Source organism: Callithrix jacchus, chromosome 1 (genome assembly GCF_049354715.1).
Source record: "Callithrix jacchus isolate 240 chromosome 1, calJac240_pri, whole genome shotgun sequence".
In the NCBI taxonomy this organism is placed as follows: Eukaryota; Metazoa; Chordata; class Mammalia; order Primates; family Cebidae; genus Callithrix; species Callithrix jacchus.
This window is the reverse complement of record NC_133502.1, coordinates 66,735,579-66,758,736: the sequence shown is the minus strand read 5'-3', so window position 1 is coordinate 66,758,736 and position 23,158 is coordinate 66,735,579. Positions and strand designations below refer to the sequence as shown.

Below are 23,158 nucleotides of genomic sequence, written 5' to 3'. Positions count from 1 at the left end.
GAGTCTGTGCAACCAGGGACTTCAAGCCAAGGAAGCCTCGAGTGACCTTATTTGGCAAAACCAACAAAACAACCAAATACAGTTCTCGAGCGATTTACAGCTCGGTACTTCCCACCCACTAGGTCACCCGCCGCGGAGCAGCCCTGTGGCGCCGCGGCCCCGCCTCGCTATGACGTCACACGAGGCGCCCCGAAGTGGCGGTCAAGCTTGAGGCGTCATCTGGCTGCGCCTAGTGGGCCGTTGCCTTACAATTGTTGCGAGGAGGCGAGAGGCGGGGACGCTGGGGCCAAGATAATGTCTGACTGGGAGAGGTATCCTTGGCAGCAGAGGATGCTAGGTTTGGGATGAAAGAAGCTGGGCAGATGCAAAATCTGGAGAGCGCGAGGGCCGGGCGGTCAGTCAGCACCCAGACTGGCAGCATGACCGGTGAGTGTCCGGGACCCTGCTCCCGCCACCCTACCTTTCGCTCTGCCCTGTGCGTCTCCCGTTATTGAACTCCAGATTTCTTGCCTGCCCCTCTTTGGCTCCCCTGCTGCTTCTGGAAGTCTCCTCCCCGCCCTCTGCGTGCCCCTCCTCGGTCACCCGGACAGCTCGGCTCGGTACCACTGGCTTTTGAAGTCTCGCCCTTTACCCCCGTTACTGTTCCTCACAGGACCTAGAGCTGGGGTCTCTGGGGTCAGAGAGCCTGAACATTTCCAAACCGCGCTTTTGCCTTGATTTCCAAATTAACCGCACATGACGCTTTCCTGTATTTCGTCTGCTTTACCGTCGAGGGTCACCGCATTTTTCGGGCTATATTCTAATCACTTCCCTTGTAGCAACGCCCCATCACAGTCCAAAGAAAAGCTTGCACCACGATGACGTCAGATGCGAAGACTTTCCTGCTTTGGGTTGTTCCCCCAGCTACGTGTATTCGCTCTTTCTATTTTTTCCTACAGGATGAGGGCTGGAGAAAGAGGGCCCAACTTTTTAAGTGGGGAAGGAGGACGCCGCGACTGAGGCTGAAGGTCTCCTGCTAAGGCACCTCCGACTCTCTTGTCCTCGAATCCTTTTCTATGCCTCATGCAAAAGCAGTTGGGCTTAGGCTGCAGCATCCAAGTGGCATTGAGGTTAGCTCCCTTTTTCATTATTAGTAACACGTTTTTAAGTGTTTGCCCTCTCTTTTGTAGGTCAGATACCAAGGCTTTCTAAAGTCAACCTTTTCACTCTGCTCAGCCTCTGGATGGAGCTCTTCCCAGCAGTAGAAGCCCAGAAGCAAAAATCTCAGGTATAATTTGTTTCATAGTTTTTCCCCTTAGAAAAACAGAAACTGGTTTGGTTTTAGGTATGACAGAAACTGGAGCAATAAACTCAGATTGTAAATCAAATTGATTTTTGATCATTTCAAGTTTTGAGTTTTGATCGAACTCAAATTGATTTACAATCTGAGTTTATTGCTCCAGTTTCTGTCATACCTAAAACCAAACTTAACAAGCCTTAATATTTTAAAAATACCTTTATTGTTGAACATGACACTTTATAACTCCTAGCTGTAGTAAGTCATCTTCCATTCTAAAAATACTTTGAGACTGCTGTGTTTATCAGGTACTAATGGTATTTATATGTCAGTTTGGCTAATAAGATTATTGTCTATACCACATAATTTCTCCCAATAATATATACTGTTGGTGTTTTATCTAGGTAGGTTTACCCATCTGCCACAGAAATATATAAATTGCCTGGAGACAGAGACCATGTCTTATTTTACCTCCCATATACCCTCAGTGTCTACCATTATATGAAAGCTAATCGGTGTATGTTGGATGAAAGAAGTTTCTTTTTGGATCTTGAAATGATCAAAATAGATTAGAAATGGGCCGGGCGCAGTGGACCACACCTGTAATCCTAGCTTTTTGTGAGGCTGAGGCTGGCAGATCACCTGAGGTCAGGAGATTAAAACCAGCCTGGGCAACATGGTGAAACCCCGTCTCTACTAAAATTACAAAAATTAGCCTCCTGGCCTACGTGGTGAAACCCCGTCTCTACTAAAAATACAAAAATTAGCTGGGTGTGGGTTGAGTCCCAGTTACTCAAGAGGCTGAAGCAGGAGAATTGCTTAGACCTGGGAGGTGAAGGTTTCAGTGAGCCAAGATCGCGCCACTGCACTCCAGCCTGGCAACAGAGCGACAGAGCGAGACTCCGTCTCAAAAAAAAAAAAAAAAAAAAAAAAGCCAGGCTTGGTGGTGCACACCTGTAGTCCCATCTGCTCAGGAGGCTGAGGCATGAGAATCGCTTGAACTTGGGAAATGGAGGTTGCAGTGAGCTGAGATTGTGCCACTGCACTCCAGCCTGGGTGACAGAGCAAGACTCCATCTCAGAAAATAAACAAACACAAGATCAGAAATGTATAGTAACAATTATCATAAAAGCCAATATATTGGAATTGGAAGTATGGACATCCTTGGGGCAACAAGGTACTAGGTTCTCATTTTCCTCCATGCTTGGAATGGCATGGTGCTAAGTTCTCATCATTTCTGTTTGGTAATTTTGGAAGCTCATGGTGTTGGCATTAATGGTTATAGGGGGCCATGGCCATTGGAAAATAGTGTTAGGTTAGGTTGAGCATTTAAGACATTTTTGAAAACAGAGATAAAAGGGCAGAGAGGGGCCAAAAAATTACCTATGGTTTCTCACCACTTTAACAACATTACTGTTAACAGTTTGGTACTTCCAATCTTAAGCGTGAGGTTTTTTATTTTACGAAGATGTGATTATATTCTGCATGTACTCACTGAGGTTTCCAACTTGCCAATAATTCTGCTGAAGGCTGTTTTAAATTTTCCAGAGAAAGACTATAAATCCTTAAATTCCCACAGTACTGTTAGGAGATTTTCTTTCTTTTTTTATTTTTATTTTTATTTTTGAGACGGAGTTTCGCTCTTGTTACCCAAGCTGGAGCGCAATGTCGCGATCTCAGCTCACCGCAACCTCTGCCTCCTGGGTTCAGGCAGTTCTCTTGCCTCAGCCACCTGAGTAGCTGGGATTACAGGCACACGCCACCATGCCCAGCTAATTTTTGTGTTTTTAGTAGAGACGGGGTTTCACCATGTTGACCTGGATGGTCTCGATCTCTTGACCTCATGATCCACCCGCCTCGGCCTCCCAAAGTGCTGGGATTACAGGCTTGAGCCACCGCGCCCAGCCTAGGAGATTTTCTTTTAATTTTACTGTGGATGAGGTTTTGTGTTTGGCATTGGAGACACAAAGCAGAAAAAAACATGGTCCTTATTTTCTAATGAGAAGAAACACTAGGCATTTAAACAATTAAAATAGAATTAGATGGTGGAGCAGGTACACAGTATAAGCAGAGATGCTGGCAAGACTGGGAGCAAAGCTCTAGGTGGGGAAGTGAAGGAAGGATTCAGAGAAGGTCGTATTTGCACTGAGACGTGAAGGATATGCAGACATTTGCCCAGGCCCAGGAACTCTACAGGAAAAACTTGGAGGAGTAAGAGAATTTGTGGCCCTCAGGCCAGAGAATGAAGTTAGGTGGAGGGAAGAGACTGGAAAGGAGTTTGAAAATGTAGACAGGAATCATATCGTAAAAAGCATTGTATGCCTTGCAAAGGAGTTTAGATTTTATTCTATCAATATAGGAATTGCATTGAGGAATTTTAATGGGATGTGAGGATATTCACTTCTCATAAAAAAAATGATATCTCTTGGCATAGTTTCCTCCCCCAGTTCCTATGTGAAGTGTTTTATAGATAGTAAAACATTATTTAAAATGTTATGCATTGTTATTACATATTTCTCACCCTCATCCCCTACTCTGGCTCCACATTTTACTAATGGCTTTGAAAAGGCTCTTTATTTCCTTCATGAATTTTGAAGTTCCTTTATTCCTTCTACTTGTTAACAACTTAGTATTATTTTATGAAAGTAGATTTCTAAGCTGTCAGGGACTTTGGTTTTTTGTTTTGTTTTGTTTTTGCTGATAAATTTATTTTGAAGAGCCAGATTAGAAGCAAATATTTAGAGATTTAAGACTTTTAAAAACTGGACATATTAGAGATTGAATAAAAAATTTTTTTTTTTGAGGCGGAGTTTCACTCTTGTTACCCAGGCTGGAGTGCAATGGCGCAATCTCGGCTCACCGCAACCTCCACCTCCTGGGTTCAGGCAATTCTCCTCCCTCAGCCTCCTGAGTAGCTGGGATTACAGGCACGCGCCACCGTGCCCAGCTAATTTTTTGTATTTTTAGTAGAGACGGGTTTCACCTTGTTGACCAGGATGGTCTCGATCTCTTGACCTCGTGATCCACCCGCCTCGGCCTCCCAAAGTGCTGGGATTACAGGCGTGAGCCACCGCACCCGGCCTGAATAAAAATTTTGAAGAAGCTTTCTTTTTCAAGTATCTAGATTTGATCTCATTTTAGTTCTATTTTTTTACATACATACCACATCCTGTGTTGAAATTAAGTTTTTTTTTCAACAGATAGGCACAAGTCATATTTAATTAGTGATAAATGATATTTATGTTTCTATTAGGAAGGAATTGATTGCCCAACTAATTGCTGAAGTTTGTTTGCAAATAATACACACCCTACTGTTTCCTTATACTTTACAGAAAAAACTATGCATCTGAGAAAACTGAGATAAAGCTTTCAGTTAGCATTTTGTTTAAAAAAAAATACTACCGAGTAAATTTCAAAACTATATTAGCAACAAGATTTTATACAACTTTATACCATGTTTAACAAAAGATCAGGGTTATGACTCTGTTTCCCCCAATAATGCCTAGTTTTCCTGGCATCTCATTCCTTCCTCAGGTGGGCACCGTGGACATTTTTTTAAATGAAAGAAGTCTTTTGTTTCATATATTTCATTTGGGATCCTATTTAGAATCTGACTTACACTCATGTCTATTTAAGGCTTTTATTTTGTTTTGTTTTGTTTTGTTTTTGTTTTTGTTTTTGTTTTTTTGAAATGCAATTGTGCTTTCTTGCCCAGGCTGGAGTGCAGTGGCGTGATCTTGGCTCACTGCAACCTCCACCACCCGGGTTGAAGCCATTCTTCTGCCTCAGCTTCCTGAGTAACTGGGAGTACAGGAGTGCGCCACCACGCCTGGCTAATTTTTATACTTTTAGTAGAGACAGGGTTTTACCATATTGGCCAGGCTGGTCACGAACTCCTGACCTCATGATCCACTCGCTTCAGCCTCCCAAAGTGCTGGGAGTACAGGCGTGAGCCACTGCCACATGGCCTATTTAGAGCTTTTAAATGGAAGGTTAGAACACATAGAAATGAGTACAGAAGGCATCAAAACAAAGAACATTCATGTCTTCAGAAAGCCAGGCAACCTGGAAGTAGGATTGACTTGGCTGTATGAAAGGTTGTCACTCTTAGCTCCTGGTCCTGGAGCTTACCCAGCTCCTATTCACTGCATTGGTGTCCTTCCAGCTCTGCTTCCACACCCATGTCTCCTAGGACTACAACCCTCTCACCCTGGTCTTGGGTAGGCCTCCACTCTGTTCTTACCTATAGGCCTTGGGACTCACAGGCACTTGGGGAGGGGGAGCCTCAGGATTATTCCAGCAGTGATCCTTATGGGTGAAATAGGCTTTTGCATGTTAGCTTGGGAACTTGACTACCATTTTTAACATTGTTTATATGAGAAAAATGTAGTTTAAATTCCAAAAAGGCAGAGGTAGCAAATATTTAGAACATGATTGTAGATTGTTAATTACTGTATATTTAATGTCAATAAAGCAGGAGTATATAATTTAATTAGTTATTCTGATATCATGGCTATTGTAAAAAAGTGAGAGCAATAATAGTGTAGGGGAAGAATACAGAGTGAAAGGGAGTATAGTGTACCCCACTTTTATAGTGTATTTATTTATTGTACAAACATTATCATTGAAACTGAAGACAATCTTTAGCTACAACATTTTAAAAATCAAACTATATTTTTTTCTCTTGGATTCCCTTTTTGTACTAGTTAATATCCACATAATTTTGCAGGTAGTTGCAGTCATCGCAGGAATACAATTTCGTATTTGCCAGTTTTTGTACTGTTACAGGGTTGATGTTATTAATTTTAAATTATACCATAAAAATACATCTAAATTTCATGTACATACAGTATATGCTGCCATTGTGTTTATAGTTGTGGAAATATTAAATCCTCAAAATATTGCCCAATTTTTGTGCCTAATACTTCATTAGCATTTACTATAGTATATTTTTTTCAGTAATAATTGCACATGCTATTCATAGAGTTGAGTAAGAACTTTTTCCTATTAAGAGAAAAAAAAATCTTCTTTAAGCTAAAGTAATAAGATTGTTTCACTTAAATTCTTAATTTTTAATTTTTTTTTTTTTTTTTTTGAGATAGTCTCACACTGTCTCCTAGGCTGTAGTGCAGTGGTACCATCTCAACTCACTGCAATCTCTGCCTCCTGGGTTCAGGCAATTCTCCTGCCTTAGCCTCCCAAATAGCTGGGACTACAGGCATGTGCCACCACACTCAGCTGTTTTTTTGTGTTTTTAGTAGAGATGGGTTTTCACCATGTTGGCCAGGATAGTGTCGATCTCCTGACCTAATGATCTGCCTGCCTCAGCCTCCCAAAGTGCTGGGATTATAGGTGTGACCCACCATGCCCAGCCATTGAAATTCTTTAGTTTGTTTTTGCTGTGCAGAGTAAATCATAGAAACACCAAGATGCAATTAGACATGTAATTATACTGGAAATATTGCTTTTGATACTTTATCAACCTTTTGTCATACTAAAAGTGTTTTTATGAGTTACCAAAATAATATGTTTGTTATTTTTTAAATGAACAGAAGAAAAAAATTTCTCATAATTCCACCTCCTAGAAACTAATTACTTTTTTAAAATTGTTTCTCAATCTTTTTTCTCTTATTTTTCTTTACTTATATGAGATCATTTAAATCTGGATCCTGCCCTTTTCACTTAACATAAGAAAATTGTTATGCTAAATAAACATTAGAGCATCACCTTAGTCTAGTGCTTTAGAGTAGCCAGTGGTATTGTAGCCACCCTGCTTGGGTTCAGATTCAGGCTCCACCTCCTACTAGTTGTGTAACTTTGGGCAACTTTACCTCTCTGTGTCAGCTTCCTCATCTATAAAATGAAATGTTACTAGTATAAACTACATGAGGGTTTTATGAGAAATGAATGAGTTAATATTTGTAAAGCTCTTAGCACCTGGCACATGTTAGGTACTATGTGTTTTGTTAATCATTATTTTAATAATTTATTTTAATAACAATCAGTTGTATTGATAAACCTGTCTATTCCCCTGTTACTGGATACTTAAACTGTCTGTAATTTTTAATAGACTTAGTATATTATTAACATATAACCACTTCCAAATATAACTGATACAAGCTTTCCTCTGTTGTCAAATATTTACACTCTATGGGTATTCCTTAAAGATTGTTCAGCAAGGTACACATTGAGTTTAAAAACTAATAATTTTTTAATGATAATAACAATTATGATTTATAGAGTATTATCTGCCAGACACTGTGCTTAACATATATTGTCTCTTATTTTTTCTTCCACCTTTAAGTTTAGGGGGGTACACGTGCAGATTTGTTTCATAGGTAAATGTGTGCCATGGTGGTTTGCTGCACAGATCATCCCATCACTTAGATATTAAGCCCAGCATCCATTAGCTATTCTTCCTGATGCTTTTCTTTCTCCCACCATTCCCCATCTGACAGGCCCTAGTGTGTGTTGTTACCTACCATGTGTCTGTGTGTTCTCATCATTTAGCTCCCACTTATAAGTGAGAACATGTAGAATTTGGTTTTCCGTTCCTGTGTTGAAAACGAAGAATTATTTTTATTTTTTTATTTTTTTTGAGATTGACTCTTACTCTGTTGCCCAGGCTGGAATGCAATGGCCTAATCTTGGCTCACTGCAACCTCTGCCTCCCAGGTTTGAGCTATTCTCCTGCCTCAGCCTCCCTAATAGCTTGGATTATAGGCATGTGCCACTATGCCTGGCTAATTTTTGTATTTTGAGTAGAGATGGGGTTTCACCGTGTTAGCCAGCCTGGTCCCGAACTCCTGACCTCAGGTGATCCACCCACCTCATTCTCCCAAAGTACTGGGATTACAAGTGTGAGCCACCGTGTCCAGCCAAGAATTTTTAAGAGTCTAATTCAAAACTAAATAAGTAACAGCGAAAGTCGTTTATGAGACTTATGAGGAAAAAAACACAGTGAAAAGTTTTGAAGTAGAAATCAAGCACTGTGGAAATGACTGTCATTTAAAAATCTTTCTACTTGTTCATAGTTTTTCCTTTTAATTTAAATTAGAATTATCTAAATTGCTTGACTGTTACTTGACTGTTACTGAATATGATTTAGAATAACTGCATTGTTCCTCACTTTTCTCTACATATCTCATATTGTTCTTGCCTTCTAACTCTATTTATTTATTTATTTATTTATTATAATAGAGATGGGGTCTTGCCCCGTTGCCCAGACTGGTCGCAAACTCCTGGGCTCACGTAATCCACCCTCCTCAGTCTCCCAAAGTGCTAGGATTACAGGCAGGAGCCACCGCATTCAGCCTCCTAACTCTTTCCATTGTGTCTTCTGGTACCTCATGCTAAAGGCCCTTACTGTACTTTTCCAGAACAGAAGTAATGTAGCATAGTTAAGATGATGGATCTTGGGCTGGATCTGGCATGTCTACTTATTATCTGTGTGACCATGGTTGAGTTATTTAATCTCAGCCACAATTTCCTCATTTGTAAAATGGGAATAATAGGAGCTACTTTATAAAGTTATAAGGATTAAATGAGATAATTTAGGGCTTGGTACATGATAAACATGCAGTAGATGTTAGGTACTGTTGCTATCATCACTCATATAATTATTATCACTACTAGCTCCCACATCCTTACCGTTTTGCCACTGACACCATCACTTCCTCTACTTCCTGTTCTGTTTGAACAGAAACCTCATTCCCAGAACATGGGTTTTCTTGTAAACTTCTTTTTGAAGGTTGTTTCTTTTCTAGCATCCAGCACTTGTTTCATAAGACTAGCAGGTCGACATTAACAAGATTCCCATTCCTACTTTAAAACTTTATCAATTTATTAACTATCCCACCTCTTTTGGAGCTCACAGAATTCTATCTCACTTTCTTTGTCTTAATCAACTTACTCACTTCATAGTCACTTTCCTGTTTTCATAAATCATAAGCTCTATGAGGGCTGCATCTTGAGCAATGAGGCTGTCATATAGCAAGGGTTCAATAAGTATTTGTTGAACTAATGAAGGACTTTGGTCTCTACCTCAAAACTTTCTTCCTACTTCAAGTTTTCACTTTTCCTCTCGTGGATATACTTGCATTAGTTTTCTAATGCTGCTATAACAAATGACCACCAAGTCGGTGGCTTAAAACAACACAAATTTATTATATATTTCTGTAAGTAAGAGGTCTGAAATGGGTCTTACTGGACTAAAATCAAAGTTTTGGCAGAGCCAAATTCCCTTCAGAGGCTCTAGGGGAGAATCTGTTTCCTTGCCTTTTCGACCTGTGGAGATTGTTTGTTTTCCTTGGCTCATGGGCCCCTTCCATCTTCAAAGCCAGCAGGGATGGCCAGTCAAGTCTTTCATGTTGCATCACTGACTCTCCCACACCCCTCTTTCACTTTCAATGACCCTTGTGATAACATTGGGCCAATCAGATAATCAAGGATAATCTCCCCCTCTCAAGGTAAGTGGTTAGTGCCTCAGTTCCAGTTGCAACCTGAGTTCCCCCTTGCTGTGTAACAAAACATAGTCACAGGCTCCAGGGGGGCACAAGGAGATCTCTGGTGGGGCATTATTAACAGAATAATAATTAACAGAATAATAAGGCCCTACCAGAGATCTCCTTTGTGCCATTCCCTGGAGCCTGTGACTATGTTTTGTTTCCTAGCAAGGGAGAATTTAGAATAATTAACGGAATAATGCCCCACCAGAGGTCTCCTTGTGCCATTCCAGATAATCATAATCCAGATCTAATACCTTTGCTACCATAATTCCTTATCGTCTCAATTCCAATTAACTTAGCTCCATTCAACTTTTGTCATTCATGGTCACACTTTGGACTTTTCCATTGCTCAAAACTGCCACAATTCTGAAACCGTAAACTTCAGAATCTTATTTTCTGATGAGAATTTCCAATCCTTCTATATTTTGGAACAGTACCTAGGGGATAGATTGTAAAGGTCTTATTTACTAAGTAAAGAACTTGATTCAAAGTGGGAAGTCAGTGTAGAGTTTCATCATGGAAAAAAAATGGTCAAAGCCAAGGAAGCCAGCCTGTAAATATGGGAATATTGAATTAGTCATATATCTTATGTGCTAATCTTTTTTTTTCATAATCTGATTTTTATTAGAAAAATGAAGAGGGAAAGCATGGACCCTTAGGAGATAATGAAGAGATGGCCAGAGTATCTACTGACAAAAAACAGGTAATTTTTTAAATGATTTAACATATATATATATATAAATATATATATAGATATATATATGCTCATAATAGCAAAGCAAAAGGAATAGTATAAAGCCAAATAAAAGTTCCTCTTTTCCTACTTTCAAGGGAGTTTTAAAAATACTCTTCTAAAAATATTCTGCATGTTTATAAGACTATATGTCACGTCTTTTTTTTTTTTTTTAGTACAGATGGGATTATTCTATGACGTCCCACATTTTGCCTTAAAAAAAAATTAACTCGATAGTTCATATAGATGTTTTGAGAAATACTCTTTCTTAGTTCTCTCACACTCTCACCCACCTTGCTGCTTATGCCAAGAATGCAAGACCCTAGCCACTTTTTTACCTGTGTCATTTCTCAGAGTTGTGTTTGCAGTAATCAACCCTGAGGGTTGAGGTAATGTCTCCCTCTAGGACAAAGGGCAATCTGGCTTACTTTCTGCTGTGAAACAGTAGGACTCGCAAGCTCAGTGTTTCTCTCCTATAACACTGCCTACTCCATGTCCAGGCAGCCATCTGTGTCCATCTGTATTACCCTTCGTGGGCCTTGAGGGCAAGGAAACAGTTACAGAAATGATGGTCATACCGACTGCTGTGCTGCAAATAATAAAGTTCATTGTTTCTAACCCAGAAGTTTCATGTTTTCTGCTAATACCCATGAAACAGTAACAGGTTATCTTATTAGCTGGTATGTAGGGTAAAATCAAAGTCCGCACTTGAAAAATGAACCTTGTTTTTTTTTAAATATTGTGTAGTATTTCCTCGTTACTTTATTCTTTTGAGTTTTCCAGAGGTTCCAATTTATTGCGTACAGAGTGGAGACTAAGAATGTATGTTTTGAAGAGTTACCTTGATGATTCTGATGTATATTCCTAGAGATTTCCTAATTCATTCTGAGAGTAAGCCCAACAAGAATATAGAAATAATTTGTCTCAGAATATTTATGAGTTTTTATTATAAGAAAGGCCATGGGGAAAAAAATAGTGAATCACCATTTAAGTCAATGTACTAGTCCATATACAAAACAGACTGTCCTCTTTTGCCCATGTTTTAATGTAAAACTCTGTGACTGGGATCACATAGATTGCTTGTCAAAATGTTGAAGTGAAGCAACATCAAATTCAGAGCAGTGATTCACTGAAAAGGTTCAGTCCTCTGGGAGTTGCAGTAAATGGAAGTGTGGAAATGGAATTCAACTTGAGCTTTTATTTGTTCCGTTGAGTTTGGGATGGAAAAATCTTTGTCTCAAACTTGATTTTTGACCTTACCTAGATGCAAAATGAAAAAATATGTATTTTCTGAGGTAAAAAGGACTCTAGACAAAAATGTGATAAACTCTACCCAAAAGATTGTTCTAATAACAAATAAGTTGATGACTATGCTTCTCATTTATGAGGAACAATTTCTAAGCTTTTTTTCCTGGCTTTATTTCTGTCTGCTTAACTAGGAAAATATAAAGCTGAAATCATTCCCTTGCAGCCACTTCCACTGGTCACGTTGATTCAATTTAACAACAGGAGCTCTGTCAAGATCTTTTGATGAGGCAACATTATTTCTTTTCCAAAATGATCTCTTTTAAAAAATAAACTTATTGAAAATATTCAGAAATCAATAATATATACTTCACATTTGGGAAGCATAAAACTCCAAGAAATTTTGGCAGGGAGGGGAACGTGTTCACAAATTCAAGGTAAATTTAAAGCTTATTTTAAAAGCCAATATAGATAGGTTTTTTTATATTTTACATATATTCTTAGGTATATATTTTGTAAAGCAAAGACTTTTGTATTCTTTTTTAAATGTCCTAGTTTAGGAGATGGTTGGTTAACTCAGAAATGGAATTCGGCCAGGCACGGTGGCTCACACCTGTAATCCCAGCACTTTGGGAGGCCAAGGCAGGTGGATCACGAGGTCAGGAGTTCGAGACCAGCCTGACCAACATGGTGAAAGCTTGTCTCTACTAAAAATACAAAAATTAGCTGGGCATATGGCACACACCCATAATCCCAGCTACTCAGGAGGCAGAGGCAAGAGAATTGCCTGAACCTGGGAGGTGGAGGTTGCAGTGAGCCAAGATTGTGCCACTGCACTCCAGCCTGGGCCACAGAGTGGGACTTCATCTCAAAAAAAAAAAAAAAGAAATGGAATTCTATAAAATTTCTGCTCCTTCTTTTTTAGATATTTTACAAATTGTCATTCTCCATAATCTTAAACATTTATACTCAGAACTGAAACTGAAACTTGACTATTTTAGTTAATATAGCTTTGGTCTGATCCTTTAAATGATTTCAGATATGCTGTATTGGAGATAAGTATAGGGTAAAATCCCTTTGGAAGGGGATGGGAACTAGGGACACCATCTCCTCAGCCCAAGCTCATTAACAGTCGGTCCCAAGCCCAGGGATCAGATTTACATTCCTCATTTCAGAGGCTTTTGCTGTGAAAGCAGCATAGACTCTATTGTGCCTTAGGCAGAACTGACTTTTTACCTTAGTCTGATTTATCTGATATTGATATACCAGCATTGATTAGTATTTGCTTAAGTTGAGACACTTTAGGTTTAGTGGCGCAAAACCTTCACTCAAAGAGATCCACTGGAAGTGCTTAGAACCCCAGTCAGTCCCACGTCTGCAGGGCCTACATCAGGCTCAGCCATCCCCTGCTCTGTGGAATACTGCTAAGATAGCTCAAGCTCACTGCTCTGACATCAAGTTCTCTCATCCTTTTTGACAGCTGATGGTATGTCTCTCTTCTTTTTATGTTTATAATTTATCTGTAGTAGTAGGTGGGACCCAACTATAGTAGTCTAGACTGCCATAGTGCTGTAAATTGATACAGCCAGTAGTTTTTAGAAAGAAGTTGAGAATTATCTTTACTTTAGCCAATATTTAAAATATTTTAGAATTTAAGATGACCTCTGCTTTAGATCTGCCTTTTGCCATCTATGTGTCTTTCAGAAAGTCATGTAAACTTTCTGGGCTTTACTTATCCATGTGTAAAATCAGGGTTTTATAAATTTTTCTTTATTACCATCTAGAAGCCTAATACTAAATAGTACTACATTCAGTGCTATAAGAAACAAGTCAAATTGACCTAGTTCTTACCCTTTACTTGGTTATAATGTATTCATCTTTCACTAGAACAAATTAATGGTAATTACATGCTTAATTGTTTGATTAGTAGAGCCTAGGTTTAGAAAATTTCTGGTCTAAAGTCAACACTAAAGTTTCAGAAGTTTTTTGGATCTAATGAGAAATGTGCTTTGTATAAACTGTTTAAAAAACTAAACAAAACTTCCATTTTACTAATAAGTATAATCTAATAAGTTGTTATTTTATATCTTAATGTAGGTAAAGAGAACTGGTCTTGTGGTGGTGAAAAACATGAAAATTGTTGGTCTCCACTGTTCTAGTGAAGATTTACATGCCGGGCAGATTGCTCTTATTAAACATGGGTCAAGACTGAAAAACTGTGATCTTTATTTTTCCAGAAAACCATGTTCTGCTTGTTTGAAAATGATTGTAAATGGTAAGTGAAGATAAGGCTTTGTAGAAGATTAAGAGCATTTATCTGGGATGGGTGTAGTGGTTTATGCCTGTCATCCCAGCACTTTGGGAGGATAAGGTGGGAGGATCGCTTGAGCCCAGGAGTTCAAGAATAGCCTGTGCAACATAGGGAGACCCCATCACTACAAAAACTAAATTAGCTAGGCACAGCAGAGCATGCCTGTAGTCCCCACTACTTTAGAGACTGAGATGGGAGGATTTCTTGAGCTCAGGAGGTCAAGGATACAGTGAACCATGATTGCACCACTGCACTGTAGCCTGGGTGACAGAACTGTCTCCAAAAAAAAAAAAGAAAAGAAAAGAAAAAAAGCATTTATTTGAGAGTAGTCAGTGGAACACATTTGTTAGATACCACAGAGATAATTTAGAACTATCTATCTGAAAGTCAGGTACCATGGCTTGCACCTATAATCCCAGCTACTCAGAAGGCTGAGGCAGGAGAATTGCTCAAGCCTGGGAGTGCAAGGCTATAGTGAGCTATGATGGCTCCATTGCACTCCAGCCTGGGTGACAGAGCAAGATCCTGTCTCTAAAATATAAAATTAAATTTAAAATATATAAATATATATTTGAAGGCAGTTGGATACATTATAAGCGGAAGCGTCAGAAAACATGGATTCTGGTCTCATCCCTGTGTACTAACCTGTTAAATGTCCCTCAGTGTATGAGTAGACTAATGCTAGCTGCTATAACATGACAAACATAATTTCAGTGGCTTAATGTACTAGATATTTATCACCTGTATAATAGTTGAGTGCATGTGTTGCTAAGCAACAGTCAGCTTTCTCCATGTGGTTGATTCCTGGACTAGACATCTTCTGTCTCATTGCTGTTGTCATCTCTGGGGATTTGAGTCCTCTGCATCCAGAGGCAGACTGAGAAAGAATGAATAGAAAGGGTGAACCTGCTTCTTAAAAATTCTGACCTGGAAGTCACATATATCATTTCTGTTCTTATCCATTGTGGGAACTGTAGTTCCCACTGGGCAGCTGTCTTTCAGTGTCTACTCTACACTTTGGAAGGAGGAACACAAAATTTTAGTGTATAGCTATCCATCCACACCAAGCTATTCACTAAAACTCTTGGTGCTTATGATTCTATTTTGCACCCAGCTATGTATTCCAACCATTCTTTCATTTAAAACATACATATCTTGTGCAGATTAAAAAAAATAATAATAATGTGGTTCCTAATATTTTCCCTCAAGGTGTTATTTGGGGGCCAGAATAACAATTTAATATGTTGCGTTATCTGGTACCAAATCAGTGATAAAGGTTGTAAGTGATATTTGGTCTCAGAGGGAAAATAGTGATCCCTGCAGATTGCCATATTATGAAAGGCTGAGGCTTAAGCTTGATCTTGGTGTGTCATAGGTAGAGGAAGAGGAACACATTTCTGGTCAAGGGGAGCAGTGCATGTGGAGTCATTAAGTTGTAAGAAGCAAGGATCTAGGGTCAGTATTTAAAATGGAGAATTATTTTTGGAGAATAGTGGCAGATGAATTATAATGATACTAGAGAACTTGGAAAAACTGTAGAGCCTTTGGACTTTATCTTATAGAACAGAGTTCCTAGGCCTGTTGTGAGGAAGAGCTATTATTTATATCAAAGACTTAAGAGTAATGATCAGATCTATGTCAAGGTCAGTGCCTTAAGCTATAAATGGCAGAACTTCTAGAAAAAGTGGTCATGTGGCTAGAAACCTCCTGGCCTGCAACAAGTATTTTGAGCAGATAGGTATCTGTGGTAGTGGTTGGATTCTATATTCTCAACTGCAGTTGCCAATAAATTGAGAAGATAAGTATGAAAGTGGTGATGATTTTTTTTTCTCCTTTTCCCTACTAAGCAGGCAGATTGGACATGTATTTTAACACGCATGTTCAACTGACCTACAGTTCCTGTGTGTAGGTAATGGGGAACCATTGAAGATTCTTGAAAAAGATGTAACATGATTGAAATTTTTGTTGTTGTTGCTGTTATTGAATTGGAGAAGGGAGAGATTAGAGATTGGGAGCTTGATTAGTAGAGTATTGCATTAGGTAACGTATAAAATAGGGTTCAGATGGTGACATGGATACAGAAATAAAAGAATGTGAAAGAACCAAAACATTTGTTGGCTGATCTGTTTTAGAGTCAAGGGAGAAAAATGAATAAAAGGTAGTTGTGCTTTGTGCTGAGCTAACTTTGCTGAAAGCACTCTTAATAGCCTTGGAGGCACAAATTGGAAGAATAGGAGAGTACGGGTAACTCATCACTGCTTGATGTCTTAAGACATTTCATCCTGCTGAGAGAGATAATGAAGTATGGAAAGTCAGGAAGGACCTACAATGGAAATGCTTGTGTATTGGTGTTGGACCAACATATAAACAAAATTGCTATATTATATTAGGCTTATGTATTATATTTAGTTATCTTGGGAGTGGGTATGGTTGAACCCCATGCTATAGCTAAATTACTTTAGTTGGAATTGCTATTACCTCAGTTACAAGACAAAGATTGTTGTAGCAAAGTGGTTCTCCAAGTGTGGTCTGTGGAATGCTGATGGTCCATGACATCAGTGTTATTTTCATAAGAACACTACTTTCAGTCCCAACATTTTGTGAGGCTGAGGCAAATGGATTGCTTGAGCCCAGGAGTTTGAGACCAGCCTGGGCAATATGGAGAAACCCTGTCTCTACTAAAAATAGGAAAATTAACTGGGCATGGTGGTGTGTGCCTGTAGTCCCAGCTACTCAGGAGGCTGAGGTGAGTGGATCCACTTGAGTCTGGAATGCAAAGGTTGCAGTGAGCCGTGAATGCGCCTCACCAGTGCACTCCAGCCTTGCCACAGAGCGAGTCCCTGTCCCAAAAAGCAAAAACAAGAACACTACATTCATATTTATGGTACCAAAACAATGATAGGTAAAACTACTATTGCTGTATCATTAATCCAGATAGTGGTGCCAGACTGCACTGGTAGTCATTGTACTTTTCACTGTACTCAGAGGGAAACAAGAAAACCAGTTTTACATAAGAACGTCCTTGATGAAACAATAAAAAGTATTAATTTTATTAAATCCCAACTTGAGTCTGCATCTTTTTAATATTCTGTGTGAGGAAACAGGAGGTTGGAATAAAGTACTTTTGCTATAGACCTAAGGTATGAAGATGGCTTTAAGGAAAACCAGCTATGTGATTGTTTGAGTTGCAGCCTGAATTATCTACTTTTTTAATGGAACATCATGAACTGACAATGGTTATTTAGACTTGGATATTTGGCAGGAAATATAGTGAACTTGTCACTTTCAGGTAAACAACTAACAGTATTTGTTGCCAGTGATAAGATTTGAACTATCAAGTGAAAATTAGAATTTTGGAAAACTCATATTCTCCATTATGAGCTTGACAGCATCTCACCACTTAGACTCTTTTGATGGGATTGGTGGCAATATTAATTAATGGGATTTTTTTTTTAATGTTGTAAAATCAGTAAGTCATTGTTTTCCAGATGACCAACACACAATGCTACAAAATCATGCATGAGTAAAAGCCATTCTAAGTGCAAGACAGACCGATGGAGTTTAATGTAACAGTTCAATTTGTTGATATGGTTTCAGATTCTACATTATAACTAACCTTTAAGAAACTATCCCTTGTCAAATTTTTATGTAATGCCCAAGAAGAATATTCACAATTATCTGAAATGGCTGTTAAAATACTCCTTTTTCAACCACATATCTACATGAGACCAGATAATTTTTGTATACTTCAATGACAACAATGTATTACAGCAGATTGAAAACAGAAGCAAATCTGAGCATCTAGCTGTCTTCTATTAAGCCAAATATTAAAGATATTTGTAAACATTTAAAACAATGTCATTCTTAAAAATTTTTGTTTTGGAAAATAGATTTTTTCATAAAGCTATTGTTATTTATATTAATAGATGATTTTTCATGAATTAATATTTTAAATTTTATTTTAATTTTTAAGTACAATAAATATCAATAGATATATTCCACATAAATACACTCTCTCTGGGGTCCTCAATAATTTTTAAGAATGTTAATGAATCCTGAGACTAAAAAATTGGAGAAATTCTGCCTTACCATTTGCCACTAATATACAAATATCTGTCTAAAGAGGATTTGTCCCCTCTTCTTGAATCAGGATTACTGGGGGCAACTAAGATGTCTAGATGAAAGGTTTACCATCACTGCTGGTTAGGAAATGGATTATGAGAACTTGATCAGAGGGAAAGTGAAATACAACCAGAGGAAACACTGATACGAGCTTTGAGGCCTTCAAAATTGCTCTGCAGCAGAAGCCACAGTGAGTCAGGAATACCAGGGAGTGGATAGAATGTTCATTTGTTTAACTTAGACTTTTTATTTCATCAGTTATTTTGAAAGGTATACTCTGTGGGCTATTGGTCTATTTTCTTCCGTATACAATCACAAAAAAGTCTGTCCTATTTGAATTTATGTGGGATAGTAGCAAAGGGGTCTCTTTGTTGTAAACTGTTCATTAATTGACAAACATTTGTGTGCTTAACTATGTATGAGGCATCTCATCATTCAATTTCAAATACAAATTAAAATATTTTGTTATCCTGTTATGTTTTCTCTTTTACAAATTGTCTGTTCATATCTTTTTGTTTCTCTTTAGGCCTTATCATTGTCAATTCATATGTGTTCTAATGAATTGAAATATTTTCTGTATATTAAACATTACTAACCTTTCCTCTGTCACACTGATTGAAAAATGTTCTGTTTAGTTTGTTGTTTTGTCTTTAATTTTCTGAGCTTTAAAAAGTTAATATTGCCCTTCAAACACTGTCCCAACATCACATAAGATTTTTTCATGTTATAAATTCTTTGTGACATTTTTGATAACTTTCATTATTAGGACCATAATTAATTCAACCATTCCCCTATTTTGGTCATTTAGGTTTTGGGTTCTGATTTTTTGTTTGTTTGCTTAATATTTTTTCTTGCTATTTTAAAGAATGCTGCACTAAACATGCATGCATGAGATTTCTTCTCTGTATTTAGAATATTTTCCTAGAATAGATTCTCAGAAGAATTCTCAATCTGTGGACAGGAACATTTTTAATGCATGGAGGAAGTATTTATTCTACATAGAAAACTCTAGGCAATATTAGTTATTCCCTGTAACATTTTTAAAAACAGCCATGGCACCGTGGAGGACTCTTCGAGTATATAGTTTTGGCACTGGGCTTTGGGATCATACTCCACAACACCAGTAATTTCACAAAGGCATTCCCAGAGGCTCTGTTAGAGGCTGGATAACTTTTTCTTGAAAAGGCCAGATAGTAAATATTTTAGGCATTGCAGGCCATATGGTGTCTGTCACAGCTCCTCCACTCTGCCACATGAAAGCAGCCAAAGATTATATAAATGAATGGGTATGTGTGTCTGTGTTTCAATAAAGGTTTATTTATGGACACTGAAATTTGAATTTCCTACAGTTTCATGTGTCACAAAATATTCTTTTGATTTGTTCAACTATTTTAACATGTAAAACCCATTCTTAACCTGTGAGCGGTACAAAGACTGGCATTGGACTGGATTTGGCCTGTGAGTGGTACTTTGCCAACCCTCAGGCTATATAACAGGTGACTTGGTAGGGCCAGGTGTGGTAGCTCACACCTGTAATCCAAGCACTTTGGAGGCCAAGGCGGGTGGATCACCTGAGGTTGGGAGTTCAAGACCAGCCTGACCAACATGGTGAAACCCATCTTAAAAAAAAAAAAAATTGGTGACTCGGTAATAGACATTTATTACATTGGGGCCTCTAGATCTACTGTAATGATAGGGTGGATTTTATCACGAAAATCCTAAATTCAACATGTATCACATAATTACCTTTCCTATTTTGTATTTCAGCTGGAGTTAACCGAATTTCATATTGGCCTGCTGATCCAGAAATAAGTTTGCTTACTGAGGCTTCTAGTTCTGAAGATGCAAAGTTAGATGCCAAAGCAGTGGAAAGATTGAAGTCAAATAGTCGGGCCCATGTGTGTGTCTTACTTCAACCTTTGGTGTGTTATATGGTGCAGTTTGTAGAAGAGACCTCTTACAAATGTGACTTTATTCAAAAAATTACAAAAACATTGCCGGATGCTAACACTGACTTTTATTATGAATGTAAACAAGAAAGAATAAAAGAATATGAAATGATATTTTTGGTTTCAAATGAAGAAATGCATAAGCAAATACTGATGACTATAGGTTTGGAGAACCTGTGTGAAAATCCATACTTTAGCAATCTAAGGCAAAACATGAAAGACCTTATCCTACTTCTGGCCACAGTAGCTTCCAGTGTGCCGAACTTTAAACACTTCGGATTTTACTGTAGCAATCCAGAACAGATTAATGAAATTCACAATCAAAGTTTGCCACAAGAAATTGCAAGGCACTGCATGGTTCAGGCCAGGTTATTGGCATATCGAACTGGTGAGTTACATAGATCATAAATTGGGGCTGACTGGTTGGGTTGTATTTGTCTCTGAAATGTTTGTCTCATTTATGGTAGGGTTCATTTATTCATAGTTACTTAAGTTTTGCTATTCATACAATATAGAGTAGTGAGACCCTTGCGTAGACAACTTTCTTCCAGCAATTTGGGGATTCCTTGTTGCGTTATATTCAGTACCACATTTCAACACAATGCATTAATTTAGGCCCTTCTTTCTCCTTCTTGCTTTTATGATTTCACTGTTCATTGAGCCCTCCACTAAAGATAGGACAAAAAGAGAAAGGAGAGGCCCAGTGCAGTGGTTCATGCCTGTAATCCCAACACTTTAGGAGGCTGAGACAGGAGCATTGCTCGAGCTCAGGAGTTCAAGACCAGTGTGGGCAACATAGCAAGACCTTGACCAACAAAATACAAAATTTAGCTGGGCATGGTGGTGTGTGGTGGTGCGTGCCTGTAGTCCTGCCTACTTGGGAGACTAAGTAGGAAGAATTGCTTGAGCTCAGTAGTTTGGGCTGCAGTAAGCTACAATAGCACCACTGCACTCCAGCTCCAGAGACAGCAAGACCCTATTGCCAAAAAGAGGCAAAATCATTCATTTTTGTTAACTCTTCAGTATTTTGATGTGCTGAATATTAACAAAAAAAATTTAAGAGCTTTACAATAACATTACTTCAAAATAACTAATAGAATCAAGGTAAAGGAGTGGTGATTATTGCAGTCTTCCAGTTGCTGGTGTGTCTATAGTCAGCAAGTTGAGAAATCAAACACTTTTACTGTATTAAGTTGTATATTTGGAAAACAAAAATACTGAGGTTTTTCTTTGTTATGATAAAAGATGGCATCTGTATTTCCAAACATGGACCAGTATTTTCACATCTTACTTGATGTAAGATTTCTCAAAGTAGAATCATGATCACTTTTTAAAATGCATCTTTGAAATAAAGGGGGGAAATGTAGGCAGGAGGAGCAGCAGAGTAAGATTTGTTCAGGGAGTGTACTATAGTAGGATTTTAAAATTATCCCAAGAAAGAAGAGAAAGTAATCAGAAAAGGTCTCTGCAGATGCTGCTGGTCTGCAGTAGTTCCAAACAAAGACCACAGGTCAAAATGAAGTCAGCAGAAGGGAGGTTCTCAGCTGGCAGCAAATCAGAATCTCTGTTGAAACTTCTATAAAAAGTACTGATGCTCAAACCCTAACCCAGACCCATTAAACCAAGTCCCTAGTCAAATATGGCCAAGGTCTGTGTTTTTAAAAGTTCCACAAGGTATTCTGATGTTCAGCAGAGTTAATAATTGCTCAGTTCTTATTAAAGATTTTGATTCTGTAGGCACACATTATATGACCCCAAACAATTGCATTGTGTAAAAGTCTGCTTTCATATACTTATCTCCTATTGTGGGTTGTATATTAGTTTCTTTGCCAACTCCAGCTTTGTAAAGAATTTTTCTGTAAACCATTCAAAAAGACAGAAAACATAAATGGGAACAGCTGTTGTAGCTATAATTCACTAATTACCCTTCACTAATTAGAATTCAGCAGAACCCTGCCTGTGTTCCAGAATAAGAGGGAGATGTGAATCTGCTGTTTTACTGAATCTTAGTACCGCTTGCTTCTCACAGAACACCTCATCATACCAACTGTGACTCCAGTGTTTAAAGATGCAGTATGTATACATTTGCATTTATATTCTTTATTAGATACTCTACACTACTCTATAGTTATATTTTATATTATAAATATATCCACTATTATTGTGCAGAAATTTGTACAGAAAGCCCTCCTTATGCACTTGATGGGCAATCTAAAAGATTTTTCAAGGTTAATTGTTGGTGATTTTTTTTTTTTACATGGAACTCAAATCTTGAATAGGATGCAACCCCTCTGTCACTCCACTCCACTGTGCACTCTCCCAGGGAAGAAACCATGTCTTAATCATTTTTCCTTAGCATGAAACACAATGTGTGTTGACTGGATAAAATAAATCTTTTTATATCCAAAGATAAAGGGTCTGCTATCTCTTATGCAAAACCTTTGGAGCCAGATGAAAAGGAATTCAGAATTTTTGAGATTTTATTTTATTATGTTTTTGAGACAGGGTTTTACTCTGTTGCGTAGGCTGAGTGCAGTGGTACTCACGGCTCACTGCAGCCCTCAACCTCTCAGGCTCAAGCAGTCCTCCCACATCAGCCTTCTGAGTAGTTGGTACTAAAGGCAAAGGCCACCACGTCCAGTCAGTTTTTTATTTGTTGTAGAGAGGTCTCACTGTGTTGCCCAGGCTGGTCTCAAACTCCTTGGCTTAAGCAATCTTTCTGCCTCAGCCTCCCAAAGTGCTGGGATTACAGGCATGAGCCACCATGCCCAATCCAGATTTTAAAAAGGTAATATGGTACATATACTGTTATATAGCACTCCCAGTGGGGTCTAGGACAGTTTCCTGTAATCAAACACATTAACATATACAGAGTGAAAAAAGTAGGAATATTTGCACTAAGCAGAATGATTGGTCTATAAATAACTAAATTTGGGTCAAATTTGGCAATAAGGGCATCAGACTTCAAAAAAACTTGATGTAAGAGATTTTGGATCAGGGACTCTGGACCTCTAA

General features: G+C 38.3%; 1 protein-coding gene across 6 annotated transcripts in view; it reads left to right on the top strand.

Moving 5' to 3' along the window:
• The first annotated feature begins 231 nt into the window (after window positions 1–231).
• The window catches only part of CDADC1 (cytidine and dCMP deaminase domain containing 1), a 41,322-nt gene continuing 18,395 nt past the window's right edge, over window positions 232–23,158 (top strand). For 3 of the 6 annotated variants that reach the window (XM_002742664.6, XM_008991894.5, XM_035297873.3), the window contains exons 1-5: window positions 232–426; window positions 1,170–1,267; window positions 10,412–10,486; window positions 13,859–14,036; window positions 19,962–20,531. In XM_002742664.6, coding sequence (XP_002742710.1) covers window positions 345–426; window positions 1,170–1,267; window positions 10,412–10,486; window positions 13,859–14,036; window positions 19,962–20,531 — 1,003 coding nt within the window. In that variant the 5' untranslated portion in view covers window positions 232–344. Of the gene's footprint in view, window positions 427–1,169; window positions 1,268–10,411; window positions 10,487–11,987; window positions 13,248–13,858; window positions 14,037–19,961; window positions 20,532–23,158 lie in introns of all 6 variants that reach the window. The other 3 variants (XM_078358630.1, XM_078358724.1, XM_035297877.3) reach the window with 3 other exon arrangements.